The 22116-nt window shown below is 40.0% G+C and overlaps 1 protein-coding gene across 2 annotated transcripts in view; it reads left to right on the forward strand.

Moving 5' to 3' along the window:
• The window catches only part of CAB39 (calcium binding protein 39), a 103820-nt gene that overhangs the window by 69622 nt on the left and 12082 nt on the right, over window positions 1-22116 (forward strand). For both annotated transcript variants that reach the window (XM_074189680.1, XM_074189681.1), the window contains exons 3-5: window positions 2356-2520; window positions 8227-8345; window positions 21907-22075. In XM_074189680.1, the coding sequence (XP_074045781.1) occupies window positions 2356-2520; window positions 8227-8345; window positions 21907-22075 (453 nt within the window). The remainder of the gene's footprint in view (window positions 1-2355; window positions 2521-8226; window positions 8346-21906; window positions 22076-22116) is intronic.

Consider the following 22116-nt stretch of genomic DNA (forward strand, 5'->3'; position numbering starts at 1 on the left):
AAATGATAGGAAGTAGTATATAAAGTAAGTCAGGAAGCTCCTCATTGGCTGTGAGACCCTGAGCAAGTGATGGAATCTCTTATTTTTGTTCTTGTATAAAATGGAGCATCTTCCTCCCAGGGTGCCGTTGAAGGGTTCAAAGGAGATAGCATATGGAAAGTACTTTGCACATCTATTTAACAGTGTCATAAAAAGGGGAACAAGGAGTTTCAGAGAAACTGGGGAAACCTTCTAGGAATGGATGCAGAGTGAAGTGAGCAGAACCAGGAGAACCATATAATAAAGACAACTAACTTTTCAAGCCTAAAAACTCTTGTCAGGTTCAGTGACTAGATATAATACCGGAAAATATCTCATAATGGAAATGATAGAATCAGAGTATACAAGGAACCATATGGTTTGCGACCTGGCCAGTACAGAGAGTTTATAGAGTTTTTGCTTGTCTGTCCATATCTATTCAAAGAATTTTTCTTTTTTTTTTTCTTCTTTCTTTTCCAATTGGGAGGGAGGAAGGGGAAGGATGGGAAGGTAAAAAAAAATAAATGCTTGTTAATTGAAACAAGTAAAATAAAATAAGTTACATCATTTAAAAGAAGAGTCTATTAGATCAGATTAGCACAATTCTATCACTTTATCCAGATCAAAAACAAACATATAAAACAGTAATGATCTGACCAGAAAATTGAGAGGAATGAGAAAGTTTAAGGGCCTTGTGGCAATTGCATGGAAGTTTCTACTTCCTTGAGGCCAGGGGAGGCAAGCAGCCCTTGACCTTGGGTTGCCAGCACTGGGAGCAGGGAGAAGGGTCAAGCAGTGTGGTTGGGGGTACCACATGGAAGTGGACTGAGCTTGACCAAGCTTGTCAGTAGGTAATAGAGATCAGAGATGGGGAACAGATAGTTTACTTAGTTCCAAGTGATAACAGCAATAATAGCAATAACTACTGTTGAATAGAACCAGTTTTACAAACATTTTACTGCTGTTCTCTCATTGGATCCTCTCAACAACCCTGTGAAGAGGTGCTGTTGTGATCCCCCATTTTACAAATAGTGAAACTGAGATGGAAAGAGATTAAATGACTTGTCTGGAGTCAGACAACTAAGTGTCTGAGGCAAGATTCAAACTCAAATCTTCTAGATTCAAGCCCAGTACACTCTCTACCTAGATGTCTGGTGAAATAAGAATGAAAAAATTATTATTATAAGAACTTCACATTGACAAACTAGAAGTTAAACAAAAATCCTAGCTTTGTGTCCAGCTTTATGTGAGAAATCATGGAAATATAACTCCACTTAATAAAATTGCTGCTTACCCTTCTCTACTGATCCATGGTTTTGTAATACTTCTTTTAAGTGGATGTTGGTGGCAAATGGAAAGGAAAACCGCCATAGCACTGAGCAGGGAGCTCTGGCAGTCCTGGTACTGGGGGGGAGTCATAACAGCATTTTCACAATTAGTTTGAAATTTCTCTCTCACCAAATCTTTTATGGAAATTACTAGGAAAGAACAAAACTGATTTTAGGATTTTCTTTGCCTTTACCCAGATTGTGTAAGTAATGGATAATAGGATATACAGAGGAGAAGAAATTTGAGGCCAGATGATGAACTGCTCTCTGCTCCCGAACAACTGAGCTTTGGAAACATTTAGTTGTCAGGAGAATTTCTAGATGTATCTAGTCAAAGAATTGAAGGATTTGGAACTGCATATTTATTTTCAGGATCTACAAGCTCAAGGAAAATACTGTTATTTCAAGTCATTCTTTTAGAGCTGAATATACTGTATTGGGTTAGAAACCTACCGAGGGTATTGCCATGTTAGGGATGGATGTGCCAACTGCTTTATCAAGAAGGAGGCCTTTACAAAGATTTGTGGTGACACTGAGTGAGTGAATACCTTTTGAGAAGAAGGAATAATATTTTGCCAGACTAGGACATGTATCTGCCCCATTACTCAGTTTTGGTCTGACTCAAATTAGAGTTTATATATATATATATTATTATTATTATTATTATTATTTTTTTTTTTTTTTTTTGCAAGGCAGTGGGGTTAAAGTGGCTTGCCCAAGGCCACACCGCTAAGTAATTATTAAGTGTCTGAGACCGGATTTGAACCTAGGTACTCCTGACTCCAGGGCCAGTGCTTTATCCACTGCACCACCTAGCCGCCCCATTGGAGTTTATTTAAAGAAATTTAATCTCTTTCCCTAGATTAGACCATGCTAAAATTCATAGGCTGTTGGGATATTTTGGTGTTTCAAAAAAAAACTTTATTTCATTTGTTAAAAAAAAACCCATTAAAAGTTAAATTGCTTAAGTGCTGGGAATACTTACTGTTTGCATCTTTTATTTCATCAGGCTACAGAAGAAGTTTCTAAAAACCTGGTTGCTATGAAGGAAATCTTGTATGGCACCAATGAAAAAGAGCCACAAACGGAGGCCGTGGCCCAACTTGCTCAGGAGCTCTACAACAGTGGCCTCCTCAGCACACTGGTTGCTGACTTACAGCTCATTGATTTTGAGGTAAGAGCAGAGCACCACTACCCATGGATGGACCTGGCCAGTTTTTTATCAAGTCCTCACAAGATGTACCAAAGGAAGAAGTTTGGGAGATTTTCATTCTCTGCATCTTTTTGAAAATAGCTAAGTTCATGCTGCCCTTTTAAAGTGACTGAGCCAGGAGCAGCTGGAGCCTGTAACATTGTTCTCTATCTGTTGTTCTCTGAGCACTGGGAGCTTTTCATCTTTGTCCTATGTCCCAAGACAGTGAGGATTTCATTTATTGAGTGGATACTTAGGGGTGCAGCACATTATTTGAAGTGACCCAAAATCATAGGGTTCCAAGCTTGCTTGGAGGATGATGATGACCTTCATTTTGAAAACTTGGTCTGAAGGAGACAAAAATCCTCTGAGATGTGTTTAGTGAACTGAACTAAAAAAAATCAAGACTTTGGTATATTTTGGCAGGTAGGAATGAAGAGAGTGTCCCAAGCCAGGGAGAAGTTAGAAGTTTCAAAGGAGAAGACCTTGGTCTCCTGGCACCCTTAACTCAGTCCCTGAATTGGGGGTTGGCCGTACCAGGGCATGCCCCACTCTTCACTTCTACACAGGTTCTCCCCTGAATTCTAGTTCTGTGTGGCTGCCAAAACCCTGACTGACCTTCCTTCCAGCTTCCCACTCTGTTGACATCACCCTTGTCCCTGACATTCCTTCCTGGTGCCACCCCCCCCCCCAATGAATTGGAGGCCAAGTTCTGTCAGTTGTACCTGCTTGACAGCATCTCTTGCGTCCATCCTCTGCTCTACCTTCCACAGTGCTGATTCATACCTGCAACCACTGCCCTAGCCTCCAAACTGGTCTTCTGTTCCAACCCCCACACACCAAATTATTCTTTAGACAGTTCTAGAATCATCCTAATAATTAATGATATGTACCAATCCAATGCTAGTCTTATTTCTCATACACACGAAATCTCCTAATTCTCTCTCTCTCTCTCTCCCTTCCTCCCTCCCCCCTTTACATCCCACTTCCTCCAGGCTCCCCTTCCTCATATCTCTGAAGACAGGGATTGAGTTTTAAAAAGAAATCTTTATATCCCCAATGCCTTAAATGTTTTTGATGCTTAAGATACGTTTGTGAATTCAATTTCTTTGAATTGAATTAGGCACAACAGGCACTTAATTATATTTTGAGTGCTTCACTCTGGGACTAATCAAATTACCCTTCAGTCTCCTGTCTTTTGGCCCTCTGCTCTGGGGATTCTTTACTACAAACATTTTATCCATCCATCAGTCTTGATATATTGGTATTAGTGCCCGTTCTGGAGGCACATGCTCATTTCACAAGCAAGCTTTGTTGGAGGCTTTGGGGAACTCTCTGTTCACCTTCGAAGGTAGCTGTTCCCTATGATGTTGACTCTGTCCTGTTTTTGCTGGGCCCATAACTCCCTGATTCTTTTCCCCTACTGTCATCCCTGACCTTGTAGCAACTTTGCTGCAGCCTCCCTTCTCTTTTGTGCATCCTTTCAAGGAGTTAAGGTTGTTTTGGAGTCTATGCTGTCCATCTCATTGATGTGAGCAACCTCCCAGGCCCATGATCCCTAGGAAAATAATCTTAGAAAATGGCCCTGACCATTCCCTGGGATCAATACATATTGATATAATAGGGAGAGGAGGAACAGTTTTGGCATCTTAGTTGTTTAAACTACATTTGGAAGTTAGAATCTTGGTCAGAGTGACTCTGTTTTTTACTCTTCAGTAAAAAAAAACATTTTAATTGTTTTCCAATTATATGTAAAAACAATTTTTAATATTAGTTTTGTACAGTTTTGAGTTTGAAGTTTTCTCCTACCCTTCCTTCCCTCCCCCTCAGTGAGAAGGCAGGCAGTTTGATAAAGGTCATACATATGCAGTCAAGGATTTTGTGAAAGAAAACACAGGACCCCCCCCCCCAAAAAAAAACCCCTAAAAATCAAGAAAAGTAAAGTTAAAAAATCTGTTTCACTCTGCAAGTATCGATTTTTCTCTGGAAGTGGAGGCATTTTTCATCATGAGTCCTTCAGAATTGTCATAGACCATTGCTTTTGTTGTTCCTCTGTTGTTAATATATTGAAAATGATTAAGTTTTGGAACTCCTAGGCAAGAGAAAATGAACAATTTAACTAACTTGGTTATTAGGTCTCTGCTGCCTCTACCATCCCAGATTGTAGCCTTCCCAGGACTTCTCCCCTGAAGTTCTTCTTTGGCTCTTCTCTCAGATCTCCCCAGAGGAGGTAGGGCTTCTGGCTCTTTGCAGACTGGGCATCACTTCTCATTCTTGTGGCCTCTGTGTCCACACAACCAAACGGCATGACCCTCCACTGAGTTATTAGCCAGAGTGGGGACATTTGGCAGTCTTGTCATTTTGTGTCCTCTTCACTGGCACAGGAGACCCTCTTGGAGGAGAGTCTTCAAAGTAGTAGTTTGATTGAATTGAATGCCTTGTAAAACAATTGGCCTAGAAGAATCTAATCTTCTCTAGAGAATTTAATTTAATTTAATCTCTAGGGAATGTTTTGTGAAAGTCTTTCTGATCCCTTCTCATGTTTTCATTGCAGACCTCTTCATTGTATGCTTACTGTTCTCCTAAAGGTGATAGGAGAAAGACCTAGGCATCAGGAATTTTTGATGTTTTGGGAAGAAACTCCCTGAGGACTTTCCCATCCTTTTGGAATCTTCTCCTTCAAGATTGCTCATGAAGAAGCCATCCTGGCTCTTCAGCCAAAGATCCAGTGAACTTTGATGGTTGTCATTTTACACTAGCTAGCAGGCACTTCCCTAAATCCTCTTTTATATGACTAGAGTTGGCTTTTTGAGCCTTAGTGGAATTTCTCCCTTTGGATGCCATCTTTTTAAGTTTGGACCCAACTTTGGGTCCAGAGTCATAGAATTTCAGAGGTAGAAGGAACTTTGGAAACCATATAGACCAGGGACTTAGAATCCAGAGTCTTTGACCTTTTTTTAAAAAGTGTTTTGATAATTATTTCAATATAATTGGGTTTCTTCGTAATTCTTAGTATTTTATTTTATGCATTTAAGAAGCATCTTTCTGAGAATGGGTCTTTAGGCTTCCTCAGATTGCCAAAGGGGTCCATTACATACACAAACATGGCTAAGAGTCATTGATCTAGGCCTGTCCTTATGTGGATGTATTGCAGTCTTTACCAAGACACCCCCCCCCCGAAAAATTAATTTCTTCCCAGTGGAGGAATTCCATGCCATTTTTAATAGCGCCAATAGGAGATTCTTTCTTGTGCCAAACCCAAAAGTCACCTCTTTTCTGCCCATTGCCCTCTAAGACCAGAGGGTTTTTTCTCTCTTCCATATGATAGCCCTTCAACTATTTTCCACCCCACCCCCACCCCCGCCATTGTCTCTTCTCCAGCTTAAACATCTTGAGTTTGTTCAAATGATCTGGTAACAGGATCTCAAGTCCCCTTACCATCTGGATTGCCTGTCTCTGGATGTTATGTGGTTTATCAGTGGTCTTCCTAAAATGTGGTCCCTAGAGAACCTACAGTCATACTGTGGATGTGTTCTTATCAAGGGCAGATTACAACTCCTTCTTGGTGTCATACCCCTCTAATCACACACTAACACTGCCTCTGCTTTCTTAGCTGCTCAATCACACTGTTGAGCTTTCTTGACCACTAAGTCCTTACATCTTTTGAGGAAAGGACTTGTTCCTCTGTCAGCAAGCACATCTGCTCTCCCTCTCAACTTTGTGTCATCAGTAAATTTGATAAACTCTGCACCTTCAAGTCATAGATAAAATGCTAATAAGCCCCATAAAACTGAGCACAGAAGTGATTGACACTCTGCTTGAGAGCTCTTTTCCAGTTGTTTTTAAACTGTTACTGCCTATTCCAAATCTATCTAATTCTACTCTTTTCTAGTTCAAATTTCCCTTTGCCACAGGGATAACCTAGATATTTTGTCATATGCTTATTAAATTCTTAAAAGCATTTCCCCAATAACTTGCAATCATGTCAAGGAAATCATACTCTAGTAGCTTCATCCATTCTTTTTTTTTTTTTTTTTTTTTTTTTTAGTTTTTTTGCAAGGCTTGCCCAAGACCACACAGCTAGGTAATTATTAAGTGTCTGAGGCTGGATTTGAACTTGGGTACTCCTGACTCCAGGGCCGGTGCTCTATCCACTGTGCCACCTAGCTGCCCAGCTTCATCCATTCTTGATGAAGATCACTGCTTTCTTTTCTAGAAATTTATCTCTTTAAAAGAATTGTAGAATTTTGCTAGGAATCAAAGTCCAGATCCTTGAACTTTCATTGGATAATTCCATTCTTTTTATTTTCAAAAATGAAGACATTTGTCTTTGTGATGATAGGATCTTTCTGATTTCTGCGAGTTCTCAGGAATGGTTGAGGTCAGGAGTTGTGAAGCTGGAATTCGTGAACTTTTTTTTTTAACAGACTCAATATATTGACTTCCCTCTTGATTCTTGATCATTTTATTTTAAGCATTTCAAAACATTCTGAACAGGCATCACTGGGCTCTAGGGAGTCAGATATCAAGAAGGTAGAGAACTCATGACTTCAAGTCACTCGGCTAGCCCATCAATCGTTGGTGCCCTTGGCTATGCTTCATCTTGATCCAGCTTCTTGGAAGCCCGCTTTGGATGGGCAGGGGCAGCTGATGCTTTGTTACACTCAGTCTCCTTGCAGCTCTTTGGTATCAACATCCCTGGAGCCCACTCTGTGTTGCAGCCCACCTTCCTCTCTGCTCCAAAGGCCTCTTTTGCTCTTCTAGGACAATGATGAGTGACCAGCTTGAACTTATTCTCACTGAATTTGGCATAGATTTTCCCTTCGCAGCAGTTGTCAGTTCGGGATCATTTTGAAAACTCCTGTGAAAGATGAACAAATATCCCATAAACTTGTTTCTTGATGTCTTTGGACATCTGCTGAAATTTATTCTGTCCTCCCAGAATCTTCCATATAACCTTCCATTTAGTGACAGTTCTTTGAATTATCTACTGGTTTCAATAATAGCCGTGGTTCAGTTCAGTAGTCAAAAAACTAGAATTCTTAACTCCCTTTGCCCCTTTTGCCATCCTTTGGGGCATTATTTTGTATTTTTGTCCATTTGAAGTTTTGGGTACAGCAGAACTATGGGAAAGAACCTCTTGGACTTAGACTGGTCTTCAGAGAGCAGATGCAGCCTGGGTCAGGGCTTTGGAGCTTTTTGGCCCTAACAAGATCCTTCAGTGAGCCAGACCAGTACTGTTCCATGATGGGAAGTAGGATTTGGGGGAAGGAAATAAAGTATTTGAAAGTAATTAAGAAATCACTGTGAACACTTTAAAGACAACTACTGATTTACCTGAGTATCTAGGTCTGGTTGCCTTATTGTGGTTTGGAAGGGACCCTGAGTTCTCAGAAGCCTCTAGTAGAATACAGGGTTAGGCCCCACCAAGCCCATGTTTAGTAATTTTCGTGGGAAAATGGATCTCATTAAAAGGGAAGAAGGTGAAAACACTTGAAGACCCTTTCCTTAAAGGACAGTTGTAGGGGGCAAAAATCACAGAACCTTCAAATGCAGAAGAAGTCATCATTCTTTGTGGTAGAGATAGCTGTTACTCTTGTCTTTTGTATTCTATAGTGTATATATAAATATATATATATATATATATATTTGGTTAGGTAAATGCATAATTAATTATATTTCTAACAGGGCAAAAAAGATGTGGCCCAAATTTTCAATAACATCCTCAGAAGACAAATTGGTACAAGAACTCCTACCGTTGAATATATCTGCACTCAACAGAATATTTTGTTCATGTTATTAAAAGGGTATGTATAATATTACATCTTTTATACTCTCAATTAAAAAGGTTGTCTTGAGCAAAAACAAGGTGGCAGATGTGGTGGAAACTTAATTCATTATAGTTTTGTCAATGCATTTTCCCCCATGAGTCTTGAGCAAATATAAGCATTGTCAAAATATAAAAACACTCTGTAATATGAACAGAAACTTTGATTCTGGATGTCCTTGACTTTAAAATTCAAAATCCTTTATCTTAGAAAAAATACCTGATGTTTTTGATTAAGTTCCCTAAGCTTTGAAAAATTAAACTGCATTGTTAGAGCAGAGTAATCACTTGTTTTGAAGATACACTCTCTGAACTGCTTTTGCATTTTGTAAGGCAAGAAAAGCTATCTTTTAAGTGTAATCCCACCTAAAGTGGAACTCTCTGTCAGAGTGAGGAACACAGTATCATTTATAGTGCAGCAGCTTTGATTTTTGTTATGCATGTACATATTGCTCTGAAATCACCACTGGGCAAGTAAACTTTCATATTTGGGTAGCCTACTAATTTAAAAGAAAAAACCCACTCAACCCTGAGACCTTAAGAAAAAAAATTCCTCTCCTCCTCATCACTGAACCTCGCTGATGGTCAAGGTTACTTATGAGTTCTACACTTTTTTTTATGTATTTACAATGGATCTGTGTCTGTGATTCCCATCTTGTTCTTTACTTTGTAGTGTTTTCTTAGAGTGGGTACGCTGGTAAGTCACTGACCAAACTTGTCCTGTCCCTTCCCTTGCCTGATTCATAAGAGGGTTGCTGGGGTGTCCTCTTTTCCCTCACATTCACATTTGCTTCTTCTCTTCAGTCCTCAGATCCTGTGCCATTTAACTGTGTTTGAGTCCCTTTTACTGTAGGAAGCAGACTTGCCTGCTCCCAGACAGCCATAGGATTTGGCTACCTTTAGGCTACCTTTTGCATTGACAGAGCTAACATTTTATTTCCCAGGAACCGATTGATGAGAAAGAGAATAAAGTGAACAAACCAGCTAATGTCAGGGTTATGCTTCTGAGGAGCCAAATACTTTATACAGAAAGAATATTGGCACAATTTGGATTATAGAGTTTTAAGTTGTAGAACTTTTGTTTCTTATTGTAAATGGCATAGCTTTGGTTGACCACCCTGTGTTAGTTAGACCAATAGTATTTCTATACAGTGGGAAATTTTTCTCTTGGTTGTCTTTGCACTGGCAACATCAGTTGTATTCTTTATTTAAGTTTTATTCTTTCCCACTAACAGGTTGTACGGCATGATTGTTTGCCTTTCAGTCATCAGATTATGACTTCATCTCAGGGGAGGGAGGGCAGGCAGCCCCCAAACAAAACTTGCCCAACTTGTTATATGTGACACTTTGTTCTTTGATTCCCTTGCCTACCAAAAGAGCAATGTCAGCAATTAGTTTAATTAGTTGGCATGTAGTAAGCAATCTCCAGGGGTCTCTACATGGGTTTAAGGGTTCTGGCACATTTTTAAACTGTAAAGGCCAGTTCTCTTTGCCTAAAAAGTTTACAGTCTAGTTCGAGAGGCAAGCACCCATCAGAAGCAACTAAAGAACATGGTGACAACACATGCTGAAGTAGTAGCTGGAGCTTGGGTTTACTTAAGGGAAGGGCTTCATGGAATAAGAGCAGATTAGACAGGTTTTGTTCATTTTGATGTCCAAGAAGTATTGTTCAGTTTTCATTTGTGGCCCATTTGGGATATTCTAGGTAGAGATCCTGGAATGGTTCTCTATTTCCTTCTCCAGCCCATTTTTACTGATGAAGAAACTGAGGCAAACAGGGCCACCCTGCTACTTATGGATCTGAGGCCAGATTTGAACTCATAAAGATGAGTCTTATTGACTCCAGGTCTTGTACTTTGTCCACTGCACCCCCTAGGACAGAGAGAATCCCAAACTGGTAGAAAAGCATGAACAAAGGGAAGAAGTAATGAAGCTTAAAGGGATGCCTGGAGGACAAGAAGTTAACTAGAGCTGGATGCATTAGAACTATGAAAAATACAATGGGCAGAATCAGGTCTAGCTAGTTGCTAGAAAGCCTCAAACACCAAGCTGGGAAATAAGAGTCATAGAAAATTCATTGCAGCTTCTAAAGCATGATGATGACATTAGAGCAGTATTTGAGGAAGTTGAATCTAATGACCTTGTGCAAGAGGGATTTCAGGGAGAAGGAACTAGAAGCAGGGAGATGTTAAGAGGTAACTTCAGTAATCCAGGCTAGAGTCAAAAGTATTTTGGCAATGTGAGAAGAGAGCAGAAATGAGAGCTGCAGACACTTGAAGAATAGATTCAGAAGAGATGTTGGCCCTGGGTAAAGCAGGGAGGGGGCAGAAAGAATTCTAAGGTGACTTCAGCAAGCTCATTTAGCCCCTCCTGTGGGCAGGTATTAGGGGAGATACAAAGTTTAGATAAGCCATAGTGCCTGCTTTTGTACACAGAAGGGGAGGATATGACACATCCTGCGCAGATAATTATGATTAAAAAAATACATGATAAGAGAGGTGCAAAACATGTTTCAGACTTCTGGGAAGATGGCTGATTGAGAAATGGAGTGCCTATCTCCCCTCTGTCATCTCAAAAAAGAACTTGACCACAATAGAAACAGCAGGCTTCCAGGAAGGGAGAGAAAAACCAGCCTAGAGGAACACTCCACCAAAAAATCAGCAGAAGCTAAGAGAGTAGGAGAGAGCAACCAGACTGAGACTCCGAAACAGTGAATCTTATTTTAAAATTATGGGAAAACCTTATATCTAAAGGAAAATGGTGCAACAATAAAAAAGGATACTTTGAAATGCTCAAACAGCCTTCAGCACTTCTAGAATCGTTTAAAACTATAATAACTCAGCAAAGGAATTAAAGGAAGAAATGAGAATGGAAATTGAGGTGGAAGTAACTTTCCAAAAATCAGAGAGAAATAGATCAGTTACATAAATGTAAAGAATTTCTTGGAATTAGTAGATGCTCTAAAAAACAGATGAGCAGATTTAGAACTCCAATACAAAGATGTTAGGAAAAATAGCAGGAAAAATCAAAAGATAGCAAGATCAGGGGAACACCTGAACTATTCTAGAGAGAGTTCTCTATTGGCAAAACTTTCAGTCTTAGAGATGAAATAAAGCAAGAAAATCTGAGAGCTTTTGGTCTCAGAAAAACATGATGAAATAAAAAGACTGAAAATCATACTTTAGGAAAATCATATAAGAAAATTACCCCAAAAGCCTTGGGAAAATACATAAAGATCAAATAAGTAGAAAGGTCCAACAGAGACATTGCAAGTTCACTTCACTCAGAAATAGCAACCAATTCCAGACTATCAACATTAAACAATATATTTCATAAGCAGCCATAAAGAAAAACCTATCAAATTATGTGAGAATATTTGTTATTTTTGGTAAGTGAAAGGATTAATTGGTCTAGTTCCCCTCTCCCCAGCCCTTTCATCCCCAATAAGCAAAGAACATCAATTTTTTACTCCTTAGTAACATCCCATAAACATTGAAAAATGGATTTTCAGTAAAAAGGGCAGAGTACAAAGCATTCCTGCTGGAGGAAAAAACACAAAGTTTCGTAGGGCATTTGACATAAAAATTCATCCAACAGAGAAAACTTAAGAAAAAGATAAACTCATTTTGTATGGCTTTTGAGTTTTTTCAAAAATACCCTTTGTATTTTTATTACATTCATTTCTAAATACATCCCTCTTCCTCTTCCTTTTCCTTGGAACAAAAATTTAAAAAGAAGGAAAGGCATTTCAGTAAAACCAACCAAGTCTGCTGGCATTGATAATATTCCAGTCTTGGCTCTGCTGGCATTGATAGCATTCCAGTCTTGGCTCTATGGTGAAGGGAAGGAGAGGTGCATACTCCCCATCTCTTCTCCTAGGTCTGAGCTTGGTGGTTATACTTAGACAGTGTTTGATTTCAGTTTAGATTGTTGTGGTGTTTTCCTGATTCATTATGCAGGGCACAGATAGTGAAGATTATTGAGTTAGGAGGTAATAAGATTGGTGCTGGTCATCAGGAGGCTAGAAATAGGAAGTAATTAGATGGCCACAGTTTGAAATGATGCATTACTGGAAGGAGGAAAACCAACCAGGAAATGATTAAAGTCATCAGAGCACAAGAAACTGAACAGTGATAGGAGTTTCAAATATGACCCTGAAGACTTGTAGATGCCTTTAATAGAATTATGTAAGTTGGTAAAAACGATAGTTTGGTTTGGGTAGCTAAGGAAACAGCTGAGTGGAAATCTCTGTTAGGCAGTTAGAAAGGAAAGTCATTTGTGGGGGAAAGGAGGTCAATTTTTGACTCACTGAATATGCATCTGACATTGTGCTCTATTCTAGAAGGAACCTAACTTTGGGGTAGGTGAGAGCTTCCATAATGGAAAAGAGATCCTGAAGTCACAAATACAGCATTGGTATAAGCTGTTGTTGGTGGTGTTCAGTCATTTCAGTCATGGATTTTTCGTTTGTTTTTTTTTAAAGATTTTATTTATTTTGGGTTTTACAGTTTTCCCCCTAATCTTACTTCCCTCCCTCCATCCCCCACAGAAGGCAATTTGCCAGTCTTTACCTTGTTTCCATGGTATACATGGATCCAAATTGAATGTGATGAGAGAGAAATCATGTCCTTATGGAAGAAACATAAAGTATAAGAGATAGCCAGATCAGACAATAAGATAGCAGGTTTTTTCCCTAAATTAAAGGGAATAGTCAATAGTCCTTGGTCTTTGTTCCAACTCCACAGTTCTTTCTCTGTATATTGATGGTATTCTTCATCACAGACAGCCCCAAATTGTCCCTGATTGTTGCACTGATGGAATGAGCAAGCCCATCAAGGTTGATCATCGCCCCCATGTTGCTGTTAGGGTGTACAGTGTTTTTCTGGTTCTGCTCATCTCACTCAGCATCAGTTCATGCAAATCCTTCCAGGCTTCCCTGAATTCCCATCCCTCCTGGTTTCTAATAGAACAGTAGTGTTCCATGACATATATGGATTTTTCTTGATTCTTTCATTTCTTTCTCCAGTTTGTTTTATAATGAGGAAACTAAGGCAGTTAGTGCAGTGACTCTTCCAGGGTCACACCAGCTACTAAAGTGTCAGAGGCTGACTTTGGAATTAGGTCTTCCAACACTATCCACTGCATCACTTAATTGCCCCCAGAAATAGATGGAAAGAGAAAAATCCTAGAATCTCAGAGTTATAAAAGTCCTCAAAGGTTAACTCTACAAATTTATTCATTGCACTGGAGAAACAAACATGAAGTACAAAACACTGTGCTATTGTCTGTGAAGATAGACATGTTTTAGAGAGAGTGTGAGAATGAGTAATGTGGGGAGGGGTTATGTTGTTAATTCAGTTGTGTCTGATTCTTTGTTACCCTATGGACCATACTGTCTGTGGGGTTTTCTTGGCAAAGACACAAGGATGGCCTGCCATTTCCTTCTCCAGTAGAAGGGAGAAATTACCTTCCTGATAACTGAATAGAGATCATAACCATACCAAGGACATGGAGAATCACAAAAGATAAAATAAACAATTTGGATCACAAAAAATTTTTATAAAGTTTTTGCACTAACAAATCTAGGTTCAGTTAAAATTTGAAGGGAAAACTGTTAACTGGGGGAAAGAAACCTTTGCCTCAAATTTCTGATCGTCTCATTTCCACGCTATCCAAAGAATTGATTCAGATTTGTAAGGGTCATTCCCCAGTTGCTAAATGACCAAAAGATATGAGGCAGCTAGGTAGTAAAGTGGAAAGAGCACTGAACCTGAAAAAGACTCACCTTCCTGAGTTCAGATTTGACCTCAAGATACTTGTTAACTTTGTGACCCTGACCAAGTCATTTAATCCTGTTTGCCTCAGTTTCCTCATTTGTAAAACAAGCTGGAGAAAGAAATGGAAAACCACTCTAGCATCTTTGTCAAGGAAAGCCCAGAAAATATCACAGACTCAGACTTTATAAAAATGACTGTACAACAAAGGATATGAGCAGGCAATTTTCAGAGGAAGACACATAAGCTATCTATAACCATATGAAAAAATGCCTTAGATCACTAATATATTAAGAACATGTAAATTAAAACAACTCTGATGTGGTTCTATCTTAGACCCATCAGATTGGCAAGGATGACTAAAAAGGAAATGACAAGATGTTGGAGGAGCTACAGGAAGACAACAGGCACACTAAGGCACTGCTGTGGTGGAGTTGAATTGGTTCATTCATTCTGGAAACCATTTTAGACTCAGTCCCAAAAGTCCCTAAATTCTCCACTGGCACAGATCTATGCTCTAAAGAGATCAAAGAAAGGATAAAGAATGTATAAAAATATTGATGACAACTTTTTGATGCAGCTAAGAGCTTGAAACCAGCTGGGCCAGCTAGGAATTGCCTGAACAAACCATTGATATGTTATTGTAAAGGACATTATTGTGATGTGTAAGAAATGACGAATGGGATTATTTCAGAGCAGCTTGGAAAGACTTGTATGAAATGGTAAAGGGAGCAAAAGCAAAAGAACTTTGTATGCCATCACAACAGTATTGTAAAGACAAAGAACCAGGAGACACTGACCAGGGCACTGCCATGTCTTTGCGGTCAGATCCGGTGATGCTCAGCTTCTGACAAAGGAAAGATGGGGACCGAGGCTTGGCCAGAAGAAGAATTGGTTGTACAAATCTTGTGTGTGTGGAGAATCGAGAGGAAGAAAATAAATACTTGTTAATTGCAAAATAAAATGAAAATGGGGCCAGCTAGGTGGCACAGTGGATAGAGCACCGGCCCTGAAGTCAGGGCCTGAGTTCAAGTCTGATCTCAGACACTTAATGCTTACCTAGCTGTGTGACCTTGGGCAAGTCACTTAACCCCAATGCCTAGCAAAAAAAAAAGTTGCTGGGAAACTAAGCATAGACCAACATCTCACACCCTATACTAACATAAGATTGAAATGAGTACAGGATTTAGATATAAAAGGTGATACCATAAGCCAATTAGGAAGAACAAGGAATAGTTTAGGGTCAGAGCTATGGAAAGGAGAGCAATTTATGAGCAAAGAAGAGGTAGAGAGCATTATAAAAGACAAAATGGATAACTTTGATTGCATTAAATTGAAAAGTTTTTGCCCAACAAAATAGTGCAACCAAGACTAAAAGGAATGCAGTAAGCTGGGAAGTAATTTTTACAATTTGTGTTTCTGACAAAGGACTCATTTCTAAAATGTATAGAGAACTGAGTCAAATTTATAAGAAAAGTCATTTCCCAATTGATAAATGAAAGGCAATTCTCAGATGAAGAAATTAAAGTTTTCATATGAAAAATTACTCTAAATCATTATTGATTAGAGAAATGCAACCACCTCACACCTATCATATCCAATATGACTAAAAAGGAAAATGATCAGTGTTGGAGAGGATGTGGGAAAACTGGGACACCAATGCATTGTTGGTGAAGTGATCCAAATTGCTTTCTGGAGAGCAATTTGGATTATACGAGTAATAAAACTATTGTATACCCTTTGATCCAGCAAAACCACTTCCAGGTCTATATCCCAAAGAAATCATGAAATGGGTTAAAAAAACTACATGCTCAAAAATATTTGTAGCAGCTCTTTTTGTGGTGGCAAAGAATTGGAAATTGAGGAGATGCCCATCAATTGGGGAATGGCTGAACAAATGGTGCTTTATGTATGTGATGGAACACTATTGTTCTATAAGAAATCATGAGGAATAGAACTACAGAATAGCCTGGAAAGACTGGTGTGAGCTGATGCTGAATGAAATGAGCAGAACCAGAAGAGCCTTAAACACATTAATAGCAACATTGGGTGATGATCAATTATGATTAAAGATAATTCTAAAAGCCATGTGATGGATCCAGAGATGAAACTAGAGAGTTTAAATGCAGACCAAAGCTTACTATCTTCAATTTTTAAAAGTTGCCTTATGTCTTATGTTTTTTTTCTCTCTAATGGTTTTTCCTTCTCTTTGGATTTGATTCTTCTTTTGCTACATGGTTAATATGAATCTATGTTTAGTATAGTTACACATGTAGAGCCTATATTAGATTACTTTCTGTCAGGGGAAGGGGGAGGGCAGGGAAGGAGGGAGAAAAATGTAAAATTCATAGCCTTTAGTGAAAACTACTGTTGTATGTAGTTCAAAAAACAAATATGTGAAAATATTTAAATTGAAAAGAAAATAAACTGTGAAAGCATCAGAGCCAATAGCAAAATTAAAAATCTTCCCCCTCCCTCCAAAAAAGAGAGATGTGAGATTTCAGACATTTTCCCACTTCCTTCAACTGATCCTTGTATGGCATGATCTCAGGGCATTTTGTTTTTTTCTAGATTGGAACTCAGTACAGTCTGTGTACAGTCTATGAGTCAGACCCTCATGTCACTCACATCAAGTCTTTTTGGTCTGCTAGCTCATTCTGAGGCCTCTCATCAAGTTGGTGAAGTTGGTGATGGATAAAGCTCTCAACTCTTTTCTTAGCTAACTGCTTTCTAAACACTCCACTCCCGTCTTATACTTGTGAAGTTGGCTTTTTTGAATTCTGGTGTAAGATTTTACATTTATTGCTATTTAATTTTATTTTATGATATTTAGCCACACATTCTAGTCAGATCATCTGGTCTCTTTATTTCACCCAACTCTGTGTCAACTAGGAATTGGATAGAAGTGGATCCAGGTCTTATACCTGTCACTGATTTGAAAAAATGGCCTACAGGTCAGGGTCAGGCAGAGATCCCTGAGGCCTCCACTCAATGCCTTCCCCCCGAGTCTCAAACCATTAATGACAGTTGTTGGGATCAGTCAGGCAGTTATGAATCCATTTAATTCTGCTGGATCATCTTTCTGTCATTTGCACACATGTATCTTGAGGGACTGTGTCAAATGTTGAAGTAAAACCTCCATACATTCTTTGGGAGCACTGAACCTGGAGTCAAGACATGCATTAGTTCTGGGACCCCGGGCAAGTCACTTCACCTTGTTTACCTCAGTTTCCTCACCTGTAAAATGAGATGGAGCAGGAAATGGCCAGCCACTCCAGATCTCTGCCAAGAAAACTCCAGATGGGACCTTGAAGAGTCAGATATGAATGAAAAATAACTGAACAACAAGAACAACACTGTATTGCAGACTCACAAAGTAAAGCATTGTGTAATGAGCAGAAATTCAGAAGGTGAAGAAGGCAGGGAAAGAAGGGATTCTAGATAGAAGCACAGAATGAAGGCTGGTAGGGAAGACAAGGTGGTCCCGGGGAGGCAGTATGATGTAGTGTCATTAGAGCACTGGCTGGAGGTCCAAAGATGTGGGTATGATTCTCCCCTCAGGTACTTCCTAGCTGTGTGAAACCTGGATAAGTTACTTCCCCTGTGTTTGCCTCAGTTTCCTCATCTATAAAATGAGCTGGAGAAGGAAATGATCAAATCACTTCAGTATCTTTGCCAAGAAAATCCCCAAAGGGGTCATGAAGAGTCATACACAACTGAAAAAGGGTACATTCTATACAGTTCCCCAATTCATCTCTCTATCCTTCCATTTCTATTGAAAATCTATATTCATTCCTTATTCCTTTGCTTTCTTTTACAGATGTATAATGACCAGTTCTTTAATCATGTTTTAGTAATTTATCAAGAATTACAGTTCAAGTCCTTGGTTGCTTTTTGGAGGACTCCATGCTTTTCTCCAGGCTTACATTGCCACCCCATAGTCTCACTGTCTGGCAGTAGTTTAGCAATCCCCATCTGTCAGTTTTTTAGAAACCAGGCAGGGATGTGGCTCATCTGAACTGGCTGATTTGGACTCTTCAAGGGCAGCTCAGTGATCTCTTTTCCCCTTATCTTGGTTATCAACTTCCTTTCTAGTAGCCTTTTTTCACCATCTTTTTCAATCCTAAACAGAAGCAGAATGAGAATTGAGTAGCTCCACCTTCCTTCTCTTGCAGCCTCTCATTTTTCCTACCTTCCTGGCACTTCTTGACTAAGTGACCCTGGTCGATTCACTAGCTTCTGTCCTTGCTGTCTTCAACCCTTGCAAGGTTGTGGTGAGGATACACTGAGATCACATGAGTCGCCCTTCCTGGCTGCTTGTCTCCCTTTTAAGCCATCTTCCCCATATCAACTCCCTTGGAGACTTCACCTTCCTGATAGGAGTCTTAAAGTACCAGGTCATTCTCAAGTCTTCATCTTCAGGTCCCTACCCTTGTGGTCTCTCCAGTCTCTTCAGGAGCTAGGACTCCTCCATGCTGACCTTCCCTCCAGCCCCATTGGCCTTCCTCCTCCTCCCCATGTTCCTTCTGCCCTCTCCAGGTTTTGAGTTGCCTTCCTTCCTCCACTCAGACCTCCCCTGCTCTAGCAGACCTTCCCTGATCTGTTGGGCTTGGGTCTTCCACCTTTCCCTTCCCCTCCCCTTACTTCCCAGCTCTCCAGGGTTTCCAGCCAGCCAGGATCATCTCTAGAAAAACAGTGCCCCTAATTGGTTGTGCCACCTTTTGAAGGATGAAATGATCTTTAAAGCAAGTCTGTAAAGGATTTAGTGGCTCTGCTTTTGACCTAAAGCACTTGAGTCTGGAGAATTGAAGTTCCTTGTTGCTGTTCTTTCCTGCTTCTGGGCCAGGCTTGCGATCTCTGCCCTAAACATTTTGTCAGACCTGTCCACATGAACTGGTGTGTGCCAGGAATCCTGTTGCTTCTCCATCTGCCCAGTCTCTCTGTACCCCAGGGATCTCTACCAGCCTCTCCCTGTGGGTACCTCCATTTCCTTACACACACACCCCCCCACCCCCATCCCCTTTTGGCCTATTCTCTTCCTTTTGAGTGAAGCTGACTTTTTCAGAGCCATGGTCCAGTTGTGTGGCCCATCCCACTAAGTTTGTGTGAGTTCTGAGGTCTCGCTTATTTCCCTCTAGAAGGATTTCTAATTAGTTTCAGGTGTAACCCAGGCCTGTTTTGTATAGGAAAGGAAGGGCATGGACTTTATCACGGGTTCTCATTGCCCATGCATTTATTCTCCATTTGAATTTTACCTTTGTATTCCTAGGATTGAGTGTGGATCCTGTCTCATAACATACCTTTAAGAAATGCTTCTCAATCACTTGATTCCTTCTTGGAGGTTGCCACCTGTAAATGTCTGTGTATCTCTACCTTAACTCTAGTAATTAGCTTTAGTGGACACACACACATAAGTTTTTCTTTTCTCCTAGCTCTTGTTCATTCAGTCCATTCCTGGTGAGGAGTTGACATACAAAAATAAAAATTGAATGAAATATATAGTTGGTATAAGCTAGGTGATACAGGTCTGGAGTCAGGGAGGAACTGAGTTCAAATTTGGCCTCAGATACTTACTAGCCGTGTGACCCAGAGTAAGTCACTTAACCCTGATTTCCTCTGAAAAAGAAAGAGAGAGGAAAAGGAGAACTTGGCTAGTCATGTCAGAATTAAACTAGGGAGTTGAATGGGGGGGGGGGGTATCTTGAAATGTCAAAGAGGATTCAAGTTATAAAGAAATAAGACTAGAAGGATCCAGGTGAGACTTGTGTCATGTGAATAGCAAGTGAGGAGGTGGAAATTTTTAAGAGGAAATTGTGAGGAAATAGAAATATCTTTTTGTAGCCAGTTCTTTTTTTTTTTTCTTTGTAAAGCAGTGGGGTTAAGTGGCTTGCCCAAGACCACACAGCTAGGTAATTATTAAGTGTCTGAGGCCAGTTTTGAACCCAGGTACTCTTGACTCCAGGGCTGGTGCTCTATCCACTGTGTCACCTAGCCACCCCACTTGTAGCCAATTCTTGAAAGGGTAATGGAAAAGTGACAGCTTTCTTAATTCTTGGGGAGCCTGTGAAAAGGAAAAATTAAAGGTTAGTTTGTCCACTGTGGGAGAGAGGAAAAGGCAGTAGGCGATGATCACAGGCCTGGAGATCATGGCAGAGGCTGGGTGGAGGTCTCTTGATTCCTGTACCTACCGGTGTTGACTGTCCAGGAAGGTTGATCAGAAGGGCCAGCAGCCAGATGTTGGGCTTAGTGGAGAACTGTCTCTTCACGTCAGAATGGACTTTGAGGTGGAGAATGGAGTGGATGTGATGATGACTGTGAGGAAAGAATACTGGGTGTTTACCTGGGTAGGAGTCCATACACTGTTCATTCCTTTGACACTATGCTAGCCACTAGATGAAAAAGTGAGACCATTCCTGTCCTCAAGGAGCTTCTATTCATCTTGGAGGAGGCTGTGCTATGGTCACATAGGAGCCAATGTATAATACAGACAGCACAACTTCATGGCAGGGTGGGTGCTGGCAGTGGTGGGTCAGAGCGGAACCAGTTTGTTCAGAGCCTAGAGGTGAAGGGCAGTCATGGGGAGTCAAACCCAGCAAGACAACTTGGTGTGTGTGTGTGGGGGGTGTTTGTGTTACATCTGCAGTCACAGACTGTAGGGTACTTTGGAAAGGAGAGAGAACTGAGGGGTATAGGAAGTGAAGGACGATTTGAGCCTTCATGACAAGACAGAAGAAACTTAACATATGTGGGGTTTGGGGAACCAAGCCAGTTAAGCCAGTTTGGTTGGAATGTTGAATAGATGAGAGGAGAAAGAAGAAGGAATACATCTGGAAAAGTAGGTGGGAGTCACCTTGTATCGAGGCTTGTGGAAATGCCAGGAAATTCCTATTTCATCCTAAGAAGCAAAAGAAAACCATTGAAGATTTTTAAGCAAGCATTGCCATGATCAAACCTGTGTTTCAGGAATATTAATTTGCCAATTTGTGTGAGGGATGGACTAGATACAAGGAGACCTATCAGCAAACTTGATTTTTGTTTTCTCAGCACTTTTAAAAGAGTTGTTGAATTCAGTTTGGGATCTATCCAGAAAGTCATGATATAAAACTAACCAAATTGCAGGCTCTCTGATGATTTAATAAGAAATGTTTCTGTTTTCATGAACCATACACACTCTCACAGGCAGTTAGGTGGCACCATGGTAGCTAGAGTGTTGGGCTGACTCATCTCCTTGATCCAAGTCTCAGACACTAATTGTGTGACCCTGGGCAAATCACTATTTATTACCTCAGTTTCCACATCTGTAAAATGGAACTGAAGAAGGAAATGGCAACAAACCACTCTAGGATCTTTGCCAGAAAATCCCAAACAGAGTCACAGAGTCAGATATGACTGAACTACTTCTACCCATCACAGTGATGTTAACTGTGTGTTTCTGTTAGTTTGTTTTAAGAAATTAACAACAGTAAAAATTACCTGGTTAGGTGTTCCAATTTATAAAGGTATAAATTACTTTAGATTAGTTACTAACTTTGTGTGCTCAGATAAGTCATTTAATTCTCCAGGTCTCAGTTTCTTCATCTATAATAATAAATGATAGTGCTGGAATAGATGGGTGAGGTACAACAGAGGCCCAATCTCTCTCTACCTATGAAGTTAATAGCAGTGTTGAGCTAGGAAGTCTCAAAAAGGCCATCTGCCCATCATGTGGCTGTAGGACAACAGTGCTGGGATTTTTAAAGAATATTTTTCTTTATGTTCTTTTTACAGGTACGAATCTCCAGAAATTGCTCTTAATTGTGGAATAATGCTGAGAGAGTGCATCAGACATGAACCTCTTGCCAAAATCATTTTGTGGTCAGAGCAGTTTTATGATTTCTTCAGATATGTTGAAATGTCAACATTTGACATAGCTTCAGATGCATTTGCCACATTCAAGGTAATGTGTAAGTGAGAGAACTCATTGTGGGGGCACACATA

Source organism: Macrotis lagotis, chromosome 5, assembly GCF_037893015.1.
Source record: "Macrotis lagotis isolate mMagLag1 chromosome 5, bilby.v1.9.chrom.fasta, whole genome shotgun sequence".
In the NCBI taxonomy this organism is placed as follows: Eukaryota; Metazoa; Chordata; class Mammalia; order Peramelemorphia; family Peramelidae; genus Macrotis; species Macrotis lagotis.